General features: G+C 33.0%; 1 protein-coding gene and 1 pseudogene across 1 annotated transcript; both read left to right on the plus strand.

Moving 5' to 3' along the window:
• The first annotated feature begins 1,200 nt into the window (after positions 1-1,200).
• On the plus strand, positions 1,201-6,617 carry LOC143599744 (AUGMIN subunit 6-like; annotated as a pseudogene).
• Positions 6,618-8,886: 2,269 nt separating this feature from the next.
• Positions 8,887-12,472, plus strand: LOC143599742 (serine/threonine protein phosphatase 2A 57 kDa regulatory subunit B' theta isoform-like). Its single transcript, XM_077077625.1, has 3 exons — positions 8,887-9,042; positions 9,901-11,320; positions 11,831-12,472. Exons 2-3 carry the CDS (start codon positions 10,049-10,051, stop codon positions 12,188-12,190), a joined length of 1,632 nt encoding a protein of 543 aa, XP_076933740.1. The 5' UTR covers positions 8,887-9,042; positions 9,901-10,048; the 3' UTR covers positions 12,191-12,472.
• Positions 12,473-18,721: the final 6,249 nt, after the last annotated feature.

Below are 18,721 nucleotides of genomic sequence, written 5' to 3' on the forward strand. Positions count from 1 at the left end.
TCAAAAACTGTTTTTTTTCGGTGAACCAATGATTAATTGGAAATGTATTGACAATTCTGAGATGTTGGGATGTGATTTCATGGATCGACTTCGTGAAAAAAAGGATTTGCGTACCTTATTGTACGATAAGCTATTATTGTATTGGATCTTTTCCCTATATATACATATGTGTGTGTGTAGCTTGTTGGAGTACATAGAAATATATAAATGTGCCATTCTAGAAAAATATATTAATTGCTTGCATTAAAAAAAATATTGGGCTACAAATCAGTACACCTAAAATGAAAATCGTCCCTTGCTGTCGTGACGAAACGTGTCAAAAATTGCTCCATAATTTAGCCCATTCACTACATATGGCCTAAACCGTTGTGTTAATACTTATATAAAGATCACATAATTCATTGCAAGAAGGAATATTCAACTTTTAATTCCCAACTTGAAGAAGTCTGATAAATGAATGGTTAATTACCATTTAATGAGGAATTAAGAGAAGTGTTAAGTTTGATTGTCATTTTTTAAAGTTTAATACTCATGTTCGCATGTATGAACATGGTTGAAATGAATTGCGGTGAACCATTAAACAAAATAATCTCTTTTTATATCTTATTTATAAGTTTGATAATAAATTTTAATATTTAAAATTCAAAAAAACATATAATATTAATATTTATTATACGTTTTATTATTATTTCTGCTCGTGTATAATACAAGTGACTAACTTAGTATTATATTGTGTAGTGATTTTTCACAAATTGGATACCACGTGAGGTGAACTTGCATTTATCAGCAGGTTGGAGAAACAAAGATACTGTATAAACCATTGTGTTAATACTTAAAAGATCACATGATAACTGATAAGATAAGTATTAAGTTTCGATTCGTTTGAGTGCACTTAGATTTTGGATTGTTGGGTTTTAGGTATTATGATTTCAAGTCACAACCCAAGTAGAGATTTGATTTTACATTATGTGTTAACTTCAATTGATTTTGGTCATGCAGTTAGAACAATTACAAGAAGTTTGGAATCGAATGGACAATTAAAGTTAACACATAATGTAAAATCGAATGACCAAAATCAATTGAATTTATTGTTTCACGAGCCATATTGAGCAAGCAGAGCGAGCCATATTGAGCACGGCTAAAGAGTGATCCAAACCAAGCCATATTGAGCGAGGTTTTTTCAAGCTAAAACCAAGCGAGCTTCGAGCGAACTCCAAAGCGCGAGCTTATTGTAGCACGCCTCTGGCACATGTTTAAGCAAGCAATACTGTCTCATTTGAAATTCTCCCGTCCGGCTCAAACCCGCTCAAACAAACGTGACCGGTATCAAGGATAATAATCAATACAATTCCACAAATCATGGCCAATAAAAGATGGAGATATTTTCTCCATAAATTACGTCTTCCATATAATTGTAATTAAATGTATTCATAATTAGTTTCCAATTCTTGCATGCATGTATGTTTTATTGTAATAAACACTTATCAAATTTCAAAAGCAGCAGAAACAAACCTTAACCTAGTCCGCTCAGTCAAAATTCAAATCCAGAGATATATAGAACAAAGGCTTTACGATCAATGACGATGGACCGAGAGAAAGATAGAGATACAGAGCTAGAGACTGATATGTACACTAACTGTTTGCTCTTAGGGCTCGATCCGTTAATCATTGGCGTCGGGTCAAATAACGGCACATCTCGGGTCGGGTTATTCAAACACTCCAATCCTAAGTTAGGCGAACAGCTTCTGTACTTCATATTATCATCTCTCAGAGGTCCAGAAGTACGCTTCTCATTTTAACTACTACATTATTATTATTATTATTATTATTATTATTATTATTATTATTATTATTATTACGTAACTGTTACGATCTGAATAATCGAGATTGATCGATTGATTGATGTTATAGGAATTTGATAAAGTATGGCCGGTATTTGATTCTGTTCAATCTCGCGATTTCCGGAAGGTATTCAGTTCAGGATTATGATTGATCATTCAATTTCAGTTTCAGTTTTGGACAGTAGGTTTGATGTTAGGGCGTTTGTTTGTGATCAGGCTGTACAAAGCATCATAAGCGAGCTTGAATCGCAAGGAGCGATTCGACCTAGGTATTCGCTTTTGTCTCTTGATGAATGTTATATGCATGCAGTAATAATCTGCTTGGTTTAGTTGTGATTATATGCACAATGTTGCTGTGTTATCTACTTATCTGTAGTAATTAGAAAATGCACAAAATATAGGATATAAAATTTCCTATACTACAAATTCAGTATAAGATTGCAGATTAAAGAATATTTTAGCATCTGACCTGTATATTGTATAAATATAAAAAAAAAAGTTACATATCCTAGGAAGCTATGCGATTAATGTGGTATAAAATCGAATGTCGGTCAAAATTTTAGTAGCATGCAGAATTTATATGTATACATGTATAAAACTGGAAGCATATATAATATTTTAATAGTAATGTCAAAACTCAAAAGCGTCAATATTTGAAACATGATCTAATTGTAAGCCATGAACTCTTCCTTCGAGTTCACATCAACCAAGGTATCCAAAATATCGGTCAATATCACCGATAATAGGGATACCGATATTCTGACCGATATTTGAACTGATATATTGCTTGGGACCGATCACCGATATATTACCGATATTAACTGCATAGCTAGGTAGATTGAAGCCGGTAATAATAATTTGATATGGTATATGGTAACAACAGATTTGTGGAACTATTGTGGCAACTTTCTCTGCATGCTTTAAGAGAAGTTCATAGGCGAACATATGCAGCTGATGTAGCCTCAAATCCACTTCCTGCGTCATTGACCGATGTAGCTATATCACACGCAGCTTCACTTCTTCCTGTAACAAAGGTACATCGTTATTTTTATGATATAAAAAAAACTTAACATTGCTAGTTTAAACTTTAAATGAAAATATCTAAATTGTTGAACAGGCTAGAATAGCACTAGAGAGAAGAAAGTTTCTAAAAAATGCTGAGGCAGTGCAGAGACAGGCTATTTGGTCAAGCTTGGCTCATGAAATGACAGCAGATTATCGTGGTCTTTGTGCTGAAGTGGTATGACTGTTTCTATACTTCACCAATTAAAGATTGTTTACACTGCATAATCTTTCTGTGGAATATTTGAAGCTCAGCCATATTTGCTTCAAGAGTTGGAAAAGTTGCATGACTTGTGGAACAAAGTAAAGATGGAAGGTGAACCATGGGATGAACTTGTTCAGAGAGCTACTCGTTTATGGGATTCTTTATTGTCCCTTGAAAGTAAGAAATATATATTTTTTAAATTGATAAATGATCATTTGGATTTATCACCTTGTTATTGTGGTCAGAAGTTTTGTATGTTATATATCATTAAAGTAGTACCTTTTTTATGTGTATAATTGAAATAAAGTTTAATGTGAACATTTTAATTACCACATTTGTTGCATGATGACACAATTACCAGTGGTTGTGATCATTTTAGTTAGGTTTATGCACCACATTTAATTGCACGATCACATAGTTATCTGCAATTGTGAAGTAATTGGATTTCTATAACTAATTTGACCTGCAGGTCAACATAAAGTTCTTGCCTCAGGGCCAATTGAGGACCTGATAGCACATCAGGAGCATCGGTAATCATCTCTTGAAAACCAAATCTTAACTTTTTATAACTTATAACTTACTTGTTTCGGGCTCTATTAGTGGTGTGTGTGTGCATATATATATATATATATATATATATATATAGGGACATCTTCAAGAGGGAACTCAAAAAAAGTGGGGAATTCTTCATTTTACATGTAAAAAAAGTACTAAAAATTTCATTTTTCATGTAAAAAACACATTTTTACATAATCTTTTTAGAGCTTTTACATATAAACACATGTAGAAGTCGTTTTAAAAAACATTTTTTTTATTTTCAGTTTAAAAACAGTAAAAAAAATGTTTACAATTTTTTTATTGGAATGTCTTCTACATGCATTTATAAACAAAAAGTTCAAAAAAATTTATGCTAAAACTATTTTTTTACATGTGAAATCGAGCTTTATATTATTTTTTTACTTGTACCATGAAGAGTTCCCTAAGATAATATTTACCTGCCCCTTTTTTTGTGTTCCCTCAGATACCGTATTTCGGGTTCAACTCTTCTTGCAGCTATGGATGAAAGTAGCTCATCTGGTAATGTAGATAAAGAACAAAGTAATAGATCACAAATGAAAATAAATACAGAAAATGTGAATGAAATGATGAATTCTTCAGATGAAAAAACTGATAGACGCGGAAGAGGTCAGCCCACGGTCGATATTTCAGAAGTTATAAGGCAATGGACACATGCCCTGCAGCGTATACGTAAACAGACACTTCATCTGGTATTCTTATTTTATGGACCTATTTGGAGATTCATCTATTTGATCAAAAAACAATAATGCATTTGATGCTGTAATGTTTGATACTTTGATATTATTATAGGCAAATGCAAATGATGGTGAAGGTCCAGATCTTTTGAGAGGTGCAAATGATGGTGGTACAAATGGTCACCCTGAATCATTAGCTGCAAAACTTGCTGAACATAGACAACTTTTACCTAGCATACAGGCATGTTAACCTCTTCACTATATTTACTTTCAAATAAAATTAAAGATTTTAGGAACACATTTTTTTTATCCTTCTGATTACCAAAATTTAAAATTAAGATCTGCATTCACAATTTTCCCCGTTGCCATCTTGCTGTTACACCCAATATTGTAATGTTTCTTTTGGTCTAGCAGCTCATGGTAACTTTATAAAGGCTAACTTACAGTTTTAGTTCTGTGTATAGGGTAACTGCATATTGTGTCCTTTAACTTCATAAGTACAAATAACGTCCTTGAAGTTCATATGTTCTCACACTTTTCATCCTTTAGTGGTTACCATATTTTGTTAGTTAAAAAAGGACCATTTTGCCCTTACAACCAAAGGACGATATGTGTAATTTTTACAATCCTTTTTTTTCTTTTCTTTTCTTTATTAAGTAGTTAATCAAGTTATTTATTTTATAATAGATATATATTTTTTAACAATTTATATATTTTTGTTTGTTTAAGTTATTTACTTTTCTCATTTATTATCATTATATTTCAAACAAATTTATTTAATCATTTTGGCAGGTCTTACATAATAAATTAAAAAGTCTTCCACCAGTAATACAAAGTTCAATATCAGAGCTAACCGAAGAAATCAACACTCTCTCCACTAATCTTCCTCAAATGACAAATCACCATGGTACATCCTTCTCGCCTGTTCAAGGACAAAGCACTGGGTGGACGAAGGTAATTATATCGTTCATTATTATTATTATTATTATTATTATTATTATGATTTTGTGATTACCAAACACTCAAAATGTTCTTTCAAGTACTAAAATACACATTCAATGAATCAATGTCCAGGAAAGTGTCAGTATTGAGGTCACAGATGTCGCTTCAAGATTATCATCCGTTCATATTGATAATGTTTCGTCTAGCACTACTGCTTTAAAACTACCACCTCTATTTAGTTTGACACCAAATGCAAATGCCAAAAGTGAGAATTTTAACAAGAGACAGACTCAAGTTCATACTAACCAATTAGAAAATGTATATGAAAAGTTACCTCAGGAACAAACTGTAACACGTAACCAAGCAAATACACCAGAAACAGGTTAATATATTCTCTCCCTCTTGTATACTTGTTTTTTTAAGTTTTACTTTTAATTATCGTTCTCATCTTTTGCAGACAATGAGAATAACGATTATATTCGCAACTTAAAGAAATCTGTGAGAGAAGCAGCTTTGGCAACACGGGCCAGCAGTAGGGGCCAATTAGAACAAGATAAGCAATCTGATGACGGATCTGAACATTTCTTCATTCCCCTATCGGGAACAGGATTGCTCGTATGGGCCCAGAAAAGAAACCAGCTTCATTGAGAAGTAAACAGTTGTTTGTATCTGAAACAAACAGTACGTTGGTGGAGAATCATGTCCCAGTGGAAATGGTGACGAGTATGATGGGGTAAACGGTTATAACCTTGCTGATGCTTCAAGTTATGAAGATTCTGAAGGACGATTGTCGTTTTATGACATGGAGGAAACTCAGGATCAAGTCTTTTCACCATTTCTTATGGATGCTTCTCTGTCTGCTAATGAGGCATTTGAGGATTTACTTGGTATGTTGCTCTGAAAAATACATACACATACACATGCACATATATATAATTATATCTGCACATAAATATGTGTATGCGCATGTGTGTGTATGTATATATATACATATATATGTAAAAAAACCATCAAACTAATTTGTTCATATTGTTTTAAAATTTTTTGGTGAGAGGAGTGTGAAACAATAACCATTCCATTTTCTTATATTTTTAAGTTTTTGAGATTGGAAAAAGTGAATGGTTCATTTTTTTGTTTTCACACTCAGGAGTAAATTACAAACTTTGTCCCTAAACTACATTTATTACCCTGTCCATCCATAATTGAACTACTAATTTCTAAATAATTAAGTAAATGTAATTCTTATATGGAAATTATCTACCACTTTCATTTGCAGCACCTCTATCAGAAACTGAAACGGCGTTGATGGTTTGAAAGCAGTTGCGCGGCGTTGCACTATTGACAAGATGATATAGTTTCTATTATTGGTCTAGTTTTTGGTTGTGATATTATCATTTAGTTATACATGGTGTTTATATGTTTGACACGCTAGTCAATTTGGCTCAGTTAGCAATGTGAATTGTGAAGGTGCTACATTTGGTTAAAAGATGATAATAACTTGTGTCCAGGTGTCACGCAACCGTCTTGGTTGGACCTGAGCACCTGGCTGTGGCACATAGCTGATATGATAGTATGATACACACACTAGCTACCGGTTCTTATGTTGTTTGCGAGATTAAGAATGAATAGCAGTGGCGAGCCAACATATGTTGTTGGCCAACTAATACATATGTTCGAAACAATTCATCTGGTCATGTGGTGTTTGCACAACATCCCATTCTTTGTTTCTATTGTCTATTGAGTGAGCTTTGTATCCATCTATGTCACTTTCTTGGTCTTTTGTATGCATTAATGGTTGATATGTGGTAAGGTTTGAAAATATGCGGGTTGAGTGGCGGGCTCAAAATATCTGATTAATATTTACTTAACACAAATCTGTAAATTTAAGTATACATGTTTGGAAATATATGAAATTTGTATACATTCTAAAAATTAATTAGAATATGTGACTTTAAACATATATAATTAGGATATGATAGTTTAAGAAGATAATGATTTAAATGTAACATTGTACTTGCACGTGTTTACGAGATTGTCTTCCACAAAACTGGTCAAGGAAGACGGTTGGTGGGTTTCACATGCATGAGTGCGTAAGTCACAATACATTGAATAAGTCATAAGTGTAACTTTAGTTGGTAAATCATGATAGGAAGCCAAAACCATGCCTGTAAAAAGTCAGAACATCAGAAGTCGGAATACATGTTAGAATGACAATATAAAACATAGCAAATACTAGTAAAAGATATTAGGTTGATATAAAGAGAGCAGTAATGTAAACAGTGTAACAAACATAATCACCCAACAAATGACACAACCACATAGCCACAAAAAACAAATTATATTTCATATACAAAGCCAAGCTATGAATCATCATTTGTATTATTGGTACATTATTCTATGTACCAATATGAGATGTGCAGACATATAGACTAATCATTCCTGAGAAACATACAAATAAATGGAGATGCCGTAATTTCATACCACTGCCACGACTGGTGTAGACATGCATGTAGACCCCCTGTACATGTGTATTGGATAATAGAGTAGTCAAACCTAATGACAACCTAACATATATTAACGCTATATCATAAAGCCAAATATTATCATTTACCACAACAAATTATGAAGATTATTGAATTCTAAATAATTAAGGAAGAGGAAAAAGCCCTCAACCATAATATCATATGAAAAACCATACAAGAAAGTTCAAAAGCTTACCAAATAAACGAAAACAACGGGGTTAGTTTAGAAAGACTTCAGATATTCCTAGCTTAGTTGATAAACAAAAACAAACAACCACATCTAAAGGGGTGTTTGGGATTCCTTATTTTGCCTTTTATAACTTTTCATTAAGTTAATAAGTTACAAAAGTGTAACTTATGGAACTTTTCCTCTCACAATATAAGCAATCTCAAACACCTTATTACTTTTCAATAAGTTTATAACTTATAAGTTGGTGAAAATAAGCAATCCCAAACACCCACTAAGTGGTTCTTTAACTATTTATAAAAAAGTTGAATAACAAAGAAATAAAAAGTTGTTCCTTTGTACATATAATAAAAAGTAGCTTTTAGTGAATAAAAAACCACATTAACACATTCAATACCTGAATACTAAAATCAAACCAAAAATCAAAACTTTGGTTTTTGGATTTGGTTTTGGTTTCGGTTCGGTTTCGCATTTTTACATTGATATTGAAAACTTTAGAATGAAAATAAAAAGTTGGCCGAAAACAATGATATTAGGTATAGATTATTTTTTGTTAATTGTTAACTAATAGTATTATACATTTGGCAAAAAAATATTTGAGTTTAATCTTTATTAAATTATTATAAATTACTTAATATAAAAAATAAAAACTTAGGATTTCGGTTCGTTTATTTTGTTACATGCAAAACCAAAACCAAACTAACATTTTGGTTACAAAAAATATAAAATCAAACCGTCAATTTTTATATTTCAGTTTTTTCGATTTCGATTAGAGATCGTTTTTTCAGTTTCTCGTGCAGCTCTCTAATTAAGTAATTAAGAAAAAAGAATATTTGAATATTCACACCAAACCAAAAGAGAGACTGCTTTTTCTTTTCTTCAAACTCCATATTCTCTCTCTTTGTTTTCAGAATCTAGCTACTGATCCTTTCAGTTATCTTCTTCTTCTTGTTCTTTTTGTTTGACTTTATATTATTATTTCTAATGATATTATTATTATTCATCGTTATCTGCATCCACCAAACCTCACGTAAGTACAATTTCAGTTTCGTAAATTTCCTGTTAGGTTTTCGCTATTCCAATGCTATCTGCGTATGCGTATGTATATATAGTAGATCAGCACCCGATCCTGTGTTATTTTTATGTAAATGAGTCACTTATCGAGTAATTGCCACCGAAATTTGTTGTATCAGTTAGGGTTTTTAACCTTTTAATTCTTGTTTATTTGTTATTCAGTAGAATTGGTCGATTAAATGTATGTAGCTTTGAAATTAGGGTTTCTGCATTATTGGATCTGTATTGTGCACAGTTCGGTTCGGTTCGGTTATTAACCTCAACCGCATTAACCTATCGGATTTCGGTTAAATACCAAAATCAAACTTGGACTAAAACTTTTACTTAGAAACTATATCGGTAATTTTAATATCATGTATAATTTATATATATATAGCACTTTAACATTAACATTTCAGTATACTCTCCTACTATTAACAAATTATTCTTTTGCAATTTGCAAAACACTAACAATAGTAGCAAGTAGGCACTGATTAAGACTCAAAACGCTAACATTAAACACTAAAAGTTGAAAATTAAGACTTAACAACACTGATATTGGGAATATCGGTGAAATATCGGTCAATATTGCCGATATATTCTGACCGATATTTCACACGAGGACTGATAAACGAGATACCACCGATATTGACTGCATAGCTTCGAAATACATGAAATGAAGGTATAAAAGCTAGAAAATATATGAAAGGTTCGGTTTGGTTAATATTGGTTAACCGAGGATACCCCACATTTCGGTTAGGTTATTGCTCATCCTTAGTGTGTATGCTCAGTTGCTCATCTAATATCTGGAATTTTGTAATTTGTTTGCTTGCAGGAAAATTGTATTTTCAAGGTTTGCTAGATTATATATAGAATTTATCTCTGATGTTGCTATGAAGCTGAGTTGTAATTATTATGCAACTCCAGGAGTAGTTTAGTTTGGGGGTTTTCGGTGTTGAATATTGGAAATTCTGGTTTGAGTGATGATCAAACAGATACTTAATAAGATTCCATCACGGAAGACGCATAAGTCGGCCAATAAGCGAGATGGTGGAAACCGTAATCCATCTAAAAATGCTCCAACCAGTTCAAAAGGCGACAGTGGTGTAGGACTTACTCGGTCTAAAAGTTCAAATCCTGCATCGGGTCATGGTCAAAGTTTGAAAGTCAACAGTGATGCAGGACTTACTCGGTCTAATAGTTCAAATCCTACATCCGATCATCGCCAGACTCAACATCCTGCTTTAAATACTGGGACTAATAAGCTTGGTAATGCTTTAAGCACGCAAGTGAATGACAATGAGGCTTTACCAAAGCTCAAAGACGTTCCGAATTCTGAAAAGCAGAATTTGCTTATCAAGAAATTGAACATGTGTTGTGTTGTGTTTGACTTCACTGACTCGACAAAGAATTTGAAGGAAAAGGAGATCAAAAGACAGATTTTGGTTGAACTTGTGGACTATATTCCTACTGCAAATTGCAAATTTTCCGAAACTCTTATGGAAGAAGTAGTCAAGATGGTGTCAGCAAACATATTTAGAAGACTCACACCACAGCCTCGTGATAACAAAATGTTGGAAACTTTTGATGGTGAAGAAGAAGAGCACTCCATGGACCCCGCATGGCCTCATTTGGGAGTAGTGTATGAATTTCTTCTAAGATTTGTACATACACCAGATACAGATGCTAAAGTGGCAAAAAAGTATATTGACCATGGTTTTATTTTAAGGTTGTTAGAATTGTTTGACTCGGAGGATCCTAGAGAACGTGAATACTTGAAGTTTGTACTTCATCGTACATATGGAAAGTTTATGGTGCACAGGCCTTTTATCAGGAAAGCAATCAACAATATATTATTTCGGTTCGTTTTTGAAACAGAAAAACATAATGGAATAGCAGAGCTGTTAGAAATTCTAGGCAGTATTATAAATGGTTTTGCTTTGCCATTGAAGGAAGAACACAAGCTTTTTCTTGTTAGGGCGTTAATACCACTTCATAAGCCCAAAAGCATGCCGGTGTACCATCAGCAGATATCTTATTGCATCACTCAGTTTGTTGAAAAAGATTGTAAACTTGCTGATACTGTTATTAGAGGGTTATTGAAGTATTGGCCAATCACAAACAGTTCAAAGGAGGTTATGTTCTTGACTGAGCTTGAGGAAATTCTAGAAGCAACTCAGCCTGCCGAGTTTCAAAGATGTGCGGTGCCTTTGTTTCGCCGGATTTCTCATTGCTTGAGCAGTTCACACTTTCAGGTAACTAGTTTGGCTAATTTAATATTTATCTTTTTGTGCTGAGGTTTGCTTTGAAAATTTACATGTTTTGTGCCCCAAATGTTTATTTCTGCAAATTTACATAGGGCCATATTCATATCTACTTGCATCATATAAATAGGAGCAACAAATGAAAATGGTCAAAATGGTCCAAACAATATTAAGTTAAACTACTCAACCATTCATTAGATGGTTACACTTCGAATTGGGGTAGGTTAGTTATCTATAAACCATCAACCGTTCACAAAGAGTGCTTCCGTGGTATACTTTTGTGTGCCCTCCAATGAAGTTTTACTTTTAACAATTATGATTTGGTATGAATGAAACCATATACATATACAGATGGCCTTTACAATAGTTGAGTGGCCTTCATGAAATAAAAGGTTGAATAGTTAATTAGTTGGAAATATTAAAATGTTACCAGGCTTGAAAACTTTCAATATTAAAAAAAACATTGATCGAAAAGAAGCTGACTGACTGTTCTGTATGCAGGTGGCTGAAAGAGCATTGTTCCTGTGGAACAATGATCATATCGACAACCTAATAAAACAAAACAGCAAAGTAATCCTGCCAATTATATTCCCTGCTTTGGAAAGAAATACCGTAACCCACTGGAATCAAGTGGTCAGAAATTTGACTTCAAATGTAAGGAAAATCTTCTTGGACGCTGACCCGGAACTCTTTGAAGAATGCTTAACAAAGTTCAAAGAAGCTGAGTCTAAAAAAGAAGAAACCAAATCTAAACGCGAAGATGTCTGGAAACGTCTAGAAGAAGTTGCTGAGGGGAGATCTGGTTCTGGTGCCACCAATCAACCACCCATGCTGCTGCCTAACAAGGTAACCAGTGGCTAAATACACCATTTTGTTGGTGTACGATTTGAATGCAGAGAATGTGTATATGCATACCTCTGATATATATCTATATATATTTGGAATGCAGTGTCTAGATTGAATTTGCCCATTTTATTGCAAGTGAGACAAGAAAAGGCTTTAATTATATTCAGGCATTTGCTTTATATATATCTCTGGATTTAGACTATGATTGTACTCTATATAATATTTTTGGTATGTATCATATTACTTTGCTGTCTATGAACTCCGGCTCAATTGAAATAAGTTACTCGAGTGAACTTTTGGGTCAAGCTTATATTGACCCGCAAAGCATTCGAGCGTTACTGAGCTTGTGTTATTTTATTATTTTATCCTTGATGTACATACATTTACATGACTAGTTATTAAGTGGAGCGGATTCGAGCTTAATTCTATCATGATAATCGTGCTTGCATGTGAAATAAATAATGATAATGAAGTCAAGTGAACTTGAACTGTATCGATTAACTTAGCTTTGGCTGGAAAATGAAGGCTCTTTAAGGTTGATTCAAGCTTTTTTGAGGTTAACATTGCTTCTATTTGATTGGCTATCAGAGGGTAGTCTATCGGTAACGTCTCTAGTAGCGACAAACTATATTACTTATTCTCTCAGAAAGTGCGTTCTAGTTTCGTTTATGTGCTATGCGCCATTGAGGGAGTGCCTTGGGGGTGTAAGCGAGATCGATTGCGATCTCAAGCACATATTGAACCTGGTTTATAAGAATGGCTCATACATGTGCTTTTTAGAGTGAGCTAACTATGATTGCCGGCCTTATATTAAATAGTGATAATATTTAATATAACACAATGTTTTAAAAACCACTTTTATACCATACTGGGTCATGCTCAGAAACAGTTTAACCGGTAATGCCGACAAGTTTAAACCGGTTTTTAAAATATAACATTAAACTCAAAAAATAACCCAAAACTAAGTAGTTCCATAATCAAGAATCAATTTTTAACAAAGTTTATTTGAAATTAAAGTCTATAGTAAGTTTATTGCATTTGATTGTTGAATGCATCAAGTTCATGATCGCTTAATATATGAAATTCACTATAGTCACCATACTCATCAACAAAAAATATAACTATTTTCGTGTCCTACAATATAAAATATGGTAGTTTGAAAACTATACCGACACCCTATTTAGGCCGGCCTCTGTTGTACCAGTGATGTCTTTGATAGCCAATACAATCGATAATGCTGGCTAGTTTGAACTGGTGTTTAGAATATTGGTATAACATACGGTTGCACAATAAATACTTTTATGTATATAATTATGAATTATGATAACAATATAAATAATAATTAATCATGCTCGACTTGACTACTTATCACTCTTAATTGTCTCTATCATGCCAATAAAATGTCAAGATTGTCATTAAAGTTTCACATATCTCTCGTGAGATTGAGTTTTTGATTGCAGCTTCACATAAACCATTAATTTTTTGGATTTGCTAACCATAGCCTAGACCCCTAGTCAATGGTTAAAGGTGTAATTTTTAACCATTGAACTATTTTGATTTTGGTTTAAAGGATGATATAACTATCATGATAGGATGAAACCCCTTTCCTTGCAACCAGTCACACACAAACAACACACATATCTTTTAAGATTATCTTTTAATATTCAATCAAATGAAAAAATGAAACTAGAAAAGACTAACAAGAAAAGAAATAAGGAAACAGATATCACGCATTGCTCACTCGATATCTTTTAAATAGTTTTATTTTATAAGTATTATAGTATTCGAATACTAACCTTTTATATGTTATATTGTTACATGATACTCGTTTTTATATGTTATATAGTGTATTTGATACTCAAGTGATGACACCGACCCAACCCCACTAGTACTATATTTACTCGTTCAACTCACGACCTTCCTCGTTTCGTTCACATGCCATAGTTTAATACCTCTAACCATAGGTTACTTATTTTGTACAAGCATGTTTATTGATCTATTCAATTTTGTAATAATGATGCCATCAAATCAAAACACACAACAATGGTGTGTTTTATCACGAAAGCTTATGACATTCAATTGCATTTCGTACATGCAGTAAATTGACAGGACACCATTTTCCCACTTTTATAGAAATTTGTCAATTTTTAAGTTTAGAAAAAGTAAAAAGGTCTATTATTATCTAAACTAGGAGATGCCCGCGCTGGGGTTGTTTTATGTATGTATCTTTACCGGTATACTCAACTTGTAGATTTGCATTTGTATTTGGTATTGGATCGAAGTTATTGTTTAAAATGGACATGGTATAACCGTATAAGTGAACTAATTTTTACTATTAATTGGTTACTAATACAATAACACACATTGAGAACTATTACAAATGCATCCATTTGACATGCTACAACATTCCAAATAATGTTCTTTTGGCCGAAAATTTACTTTGCAGCCATAACTATCATTTGACAATGTGAAGATATCAACATTCAATACGGAGCCTCCATTTGAAGCAAACAATAGCATTGACAAACATGAAGATATCAAAACAATAGCATCCATGTTAAGTAACATTTCTAATAAGTTCAGTGTGGAGTAAACTATCAAGCCCGTAAAGGGTCGTTTAGCCCACGCGTTGCAGCAGGGACGTGACAGGAAATCGGTCGACATTAGTTCAAGATAAGTGTTACGTAAGTTTTACATGTTAAGAGAAAATATATGACCTGAGTTCAACCTGTTAGGGATAAAACATAATCAGGATCAACCCATTAAGAGATAGAACGTAACCCGAATCGACCCGTTAGAGATAAAGCGTAACCTGAATCGACCCGAAAAGAGATAAAGCATAACTCAAATCACCCCGTTAGAGATAAAACATAAACCGCAATGGCCCGTTAGATGAACCACACCCGAGATTGACCCATTAGAAATAAAATATGACCCGCGCTATCCCTTAGAGATAAAACATAACCCGAAATGACCCAACAAATTACTGTGTGTTACTAAATGATAGATAAATCATGTATATCGTCACTCCTCTTAACAGGACACATTTTAAAAACCTAAGTTTTCTAACTTCATAAAGCAATAGGTTAACAAATTATTGAAACACGCATGTTGATTCACATGTTAATTCAGACTATAAAAAACCTAATTTCATGTATATTGGTTCGGGTTTAGCCCAAAACTCGGGTCGGGCTATGGACCCCAATATTCTCGGCCCACTAGTACTTTTAACAGACACTTTGATAGAATCTTTGGGCCATAAGTGTGGGCCTTGTAAAATGCTTAAAGGCGTTTTACACCGTACGATTTCCTGAGCGATAGATATAACATCTGATCTTAATACCAACTGATCGTTGGTAAGATCTGAGCCGTACACGCACTCAAACTTAGAAGCATTAGAAGTCTTTCCTGACCGTAGATTAAGCCCCTTGACAAACACAACCGTGGTGTTGTAACAGTCGATCAAAGCCTCGTAAGCTAACGACTTCCAGTCGTGTGTGGGCCCAATCGGTATATCTTTTTGACCTTTTAACCGGACGGATGTGATCGTGCCACGTGGCGGAAGCTTGCAACGTACGATCCGGTGATCGAGATATAACGGTGATGATATAGATATTGAAGTATTTGAAGTGTAAATATAAAGGCAGTGGATTTGGTCTTTGGTTAATAGAGGAGTTGACTGAGGGTATTTTAGTAATATCAGTACTTGGTCTGGAAATAATATGGTTGCCCCGATTGATATACCGGTACCGGTTGGCGAATCGGTGGAGATAACTTTCGTTGGTGACGTCATCCATGATGATACCAAGTTCGGATGATAACTTTCTGTAACTGAAATTAATTAATAATTAAACGGACAATAAACTGCGTCAGTAGTAATTATTTTTTTAAATGATATCGGTGTATCATGTAATTATTATCTAATGATTACAGGGTACATAGAAATAATTTAAATAATAAAATTATTTTATTATTTTTTATGATAGTAAAACTACGTCGTTTAAAGGAATAAAAACGTTACCGGCGAATAATAACCGAATAGTGGAGAAAGTGAGGGCGAAGATGAAGACGAGAGAGCGAAAGATGAGGGACGGAGGGGGGTGTTTCCGGCGATCTTTCATGGTGTTGGAAGTTAAGTTATGGGGAAGTGATTAGTGAAACACATAAGATGGATTAAGGATTGGATTGGATTGGATTGGAGTGGAGTTTTATTGAATTGATTGGGTAAGTTTGTTTGTTTCAATAGAGGCACTTGAGAATTATGTGGAAAAGTAGAAGGTTCGGAAGACAATTGAGACCGGTGTTGAGTGAAAGGACTTTATACCATGGCCCACTACTCGATATTGGGTTGGCTCTAAATAATATTATTTTTTTATAAGTTTGATTTGTGTTGATAAATGAACTCATTAAATGATTTAAACTTTAAAGCATTTAACAGTATATTTGACTTATGTTGTTCAAAGAAGAAAAATATTTAATTTCTCATTTCTATGAACTAAAATTTATTACTATATCACTCCAAAGGTGTCTATATTTTCTTTTTTATTTACTTTCAAAACTTATTAGACCACCTATAGTGGTGGCGTTGTTGTCGCGTTTTGAATGAAAACGTCGGGGGCACCCCCCCAACAAAACGCTTAAAAGGCACACATATTCAAACAAAACAAAACGCTTAAAAGGCACACATATTCAAACAAAACCGTTATAAGGTTTAGAAGGAGGTAGGGATTATTAGAGTCGTACGACGGTGGATTGAAGGTAGGTTTTTGAGAGTTAAGGGGGTGAGTGAGATTGTTTGAGGTGTGGTGAAATGGCTGATAATGATATTATGGTGCTTGTGAAGGCTATGGGTTTATGTTTATGTTATTATTATGGTGATAGTTGTGGATGAGTTAGATGGTTGAGAAGAAGGAGATGGGTGAAGTATTGTTTATGTTATTTATATTTAATGTATTGTTTTTTATTTGAATGTAACTTTTATTTATGAGTTTGATGTATTTTTTTTTTAATTTTAATGTACTTTTTTTAATTTTATATTTAAACTAGGATTTAAGACCCGCGCTTCGCGGCGGGACTGCTAAATCGAACAAAAAAAGACAAGTAAAAACGTTAAACCATAAACTCGCTGCACGTCGACGCGAAGTCAGTTTGTATCAAGTTACGATATCAAAACTAAACAAAATAAATATAAGTTTCTATAATACAACAAATTAGCATACGTAGAACAAAAAAACCCGGCACGTTATAGCTGCGAACCAACACAAATTCAATTAGTATCAACAATACTAACACAAATTCGTAAACATAAATAATAAGCCAAAAATATTTTAGAGGGGACGTATCAAACGTTGAAACGCGGATATAAAACTATGCGATGAGATATTTCAAATCATGAAAAAAGTTTCGCTCATTGTAATAACGAACTATAAAAATATGAAAGCAAAGTTTAAGAAAATTGTTAACCAACAAACAAAACATGTAAAGCTGAATTTTGCCCATTTTTAGTATTTAAAAATATAGTTTGTTAAATATTTTAATTAATTAAAATGAAAAGTATAATAAAAGAAAGAAATATTAGTTAAGAAATTATAGCTATTGATTTAGTATTATAGTTAATAATTAATAAAATATTAAAAAAATGAATAGTAAATTGAATAGTGAATTTGTGTGCAGGGTTAAATCCTTTTTTTAATATATATGTTAATATGTAATGAATTATTATTTAAAAAGTAAAAAAGAAATGTAAAAGTGACTAGGCACGTGACGCATAATGCCCAGGGGTGGGGCATTATGACTACACCATCTTTTTGCCAAAAAACATAATTCTGAATGGTCGCCACATGACGCATAATGCCCAAGGGTGAGACATTATGACTACACATAATCTTAGCCAATTTCCAGCTTTACCCTTAAACACACGCATTAATAAACAATATTGATAGACCCAATTTCCAATGACACTATTGTCAATTGGTAAGAAAAAATAATAATCATTCAATCAACTTGAACTTTGTATTTTTCAAATCATGACATTTTTAATAAGAGGAAGAGAATATATGTTTATTTTTATAAACCTCTGCATTTCATTTTATTTCTCATCTTTGTCTTTATATTTTTTTCATTATTTATTTCTCTAAAACTTTTAGTTAATATCATTCTCGGTCATCATTTAATTGATTGCTTGAATTTTGGGTGGTTGGGAATGCTCTTAAGTTTTAATTTCATTGCGAAAACAAATTTCATTTAAACAAAAAATTAGTGACCAAATGGCTATGGATTAATGGAATTAAGGTATTAGATAAGACTTTGTATTTTTAAATGATGAAAGTTCACGTCCCATAATGGATAAAAATGTGTAATTTAGAAGTAAATCTATGAGTGCGTGAGTTATTTAAAAAAAACTATATTTATCTAATGTATGCGGCCTCTACATATTTTTTATGTGTGTTGTTTCACAACTATTAAAACATTCTGTTTGTGTTAAAAATTAGTTAATTTTTCGTTAAGGATACTATCATACTAGAGTTACTTTTGTGTTAATTATAT

The sequence above is a fragment of the Bidens hawaiensis genome, unplaced genomic scaffold (assembly GCF_021521415.1).
Source record: "Bidens hawaiensis isolate Kalapana, Puna unplaced genomic scaffold, B.hawaiensis_p1.1 tig00052606_1, whole genome shotgun sequence".
Lineage (NCBI taxonomy): Eukaryota > Viridiplantae > Streptophyta > Magnoliopsida > Asterales > Asteraceae > Bidens > Bidens hawaiensis.

Coding starts and splice junctions, on each gene's coding strand:
- LOC143599742 (XM_077077625.1), top strand. CDS start 10,049: ATGATCAAACAGATACTTAATAAGATTCCATCACGGAAGACGCATAAG. Junction 11,321..11,830: donor TGAGCAGTTCACACTTTCAG/GTAACTAGTTTG, acceptor TTCTGTATGCAG/GTGGCTGAAAGAGCATTGTT.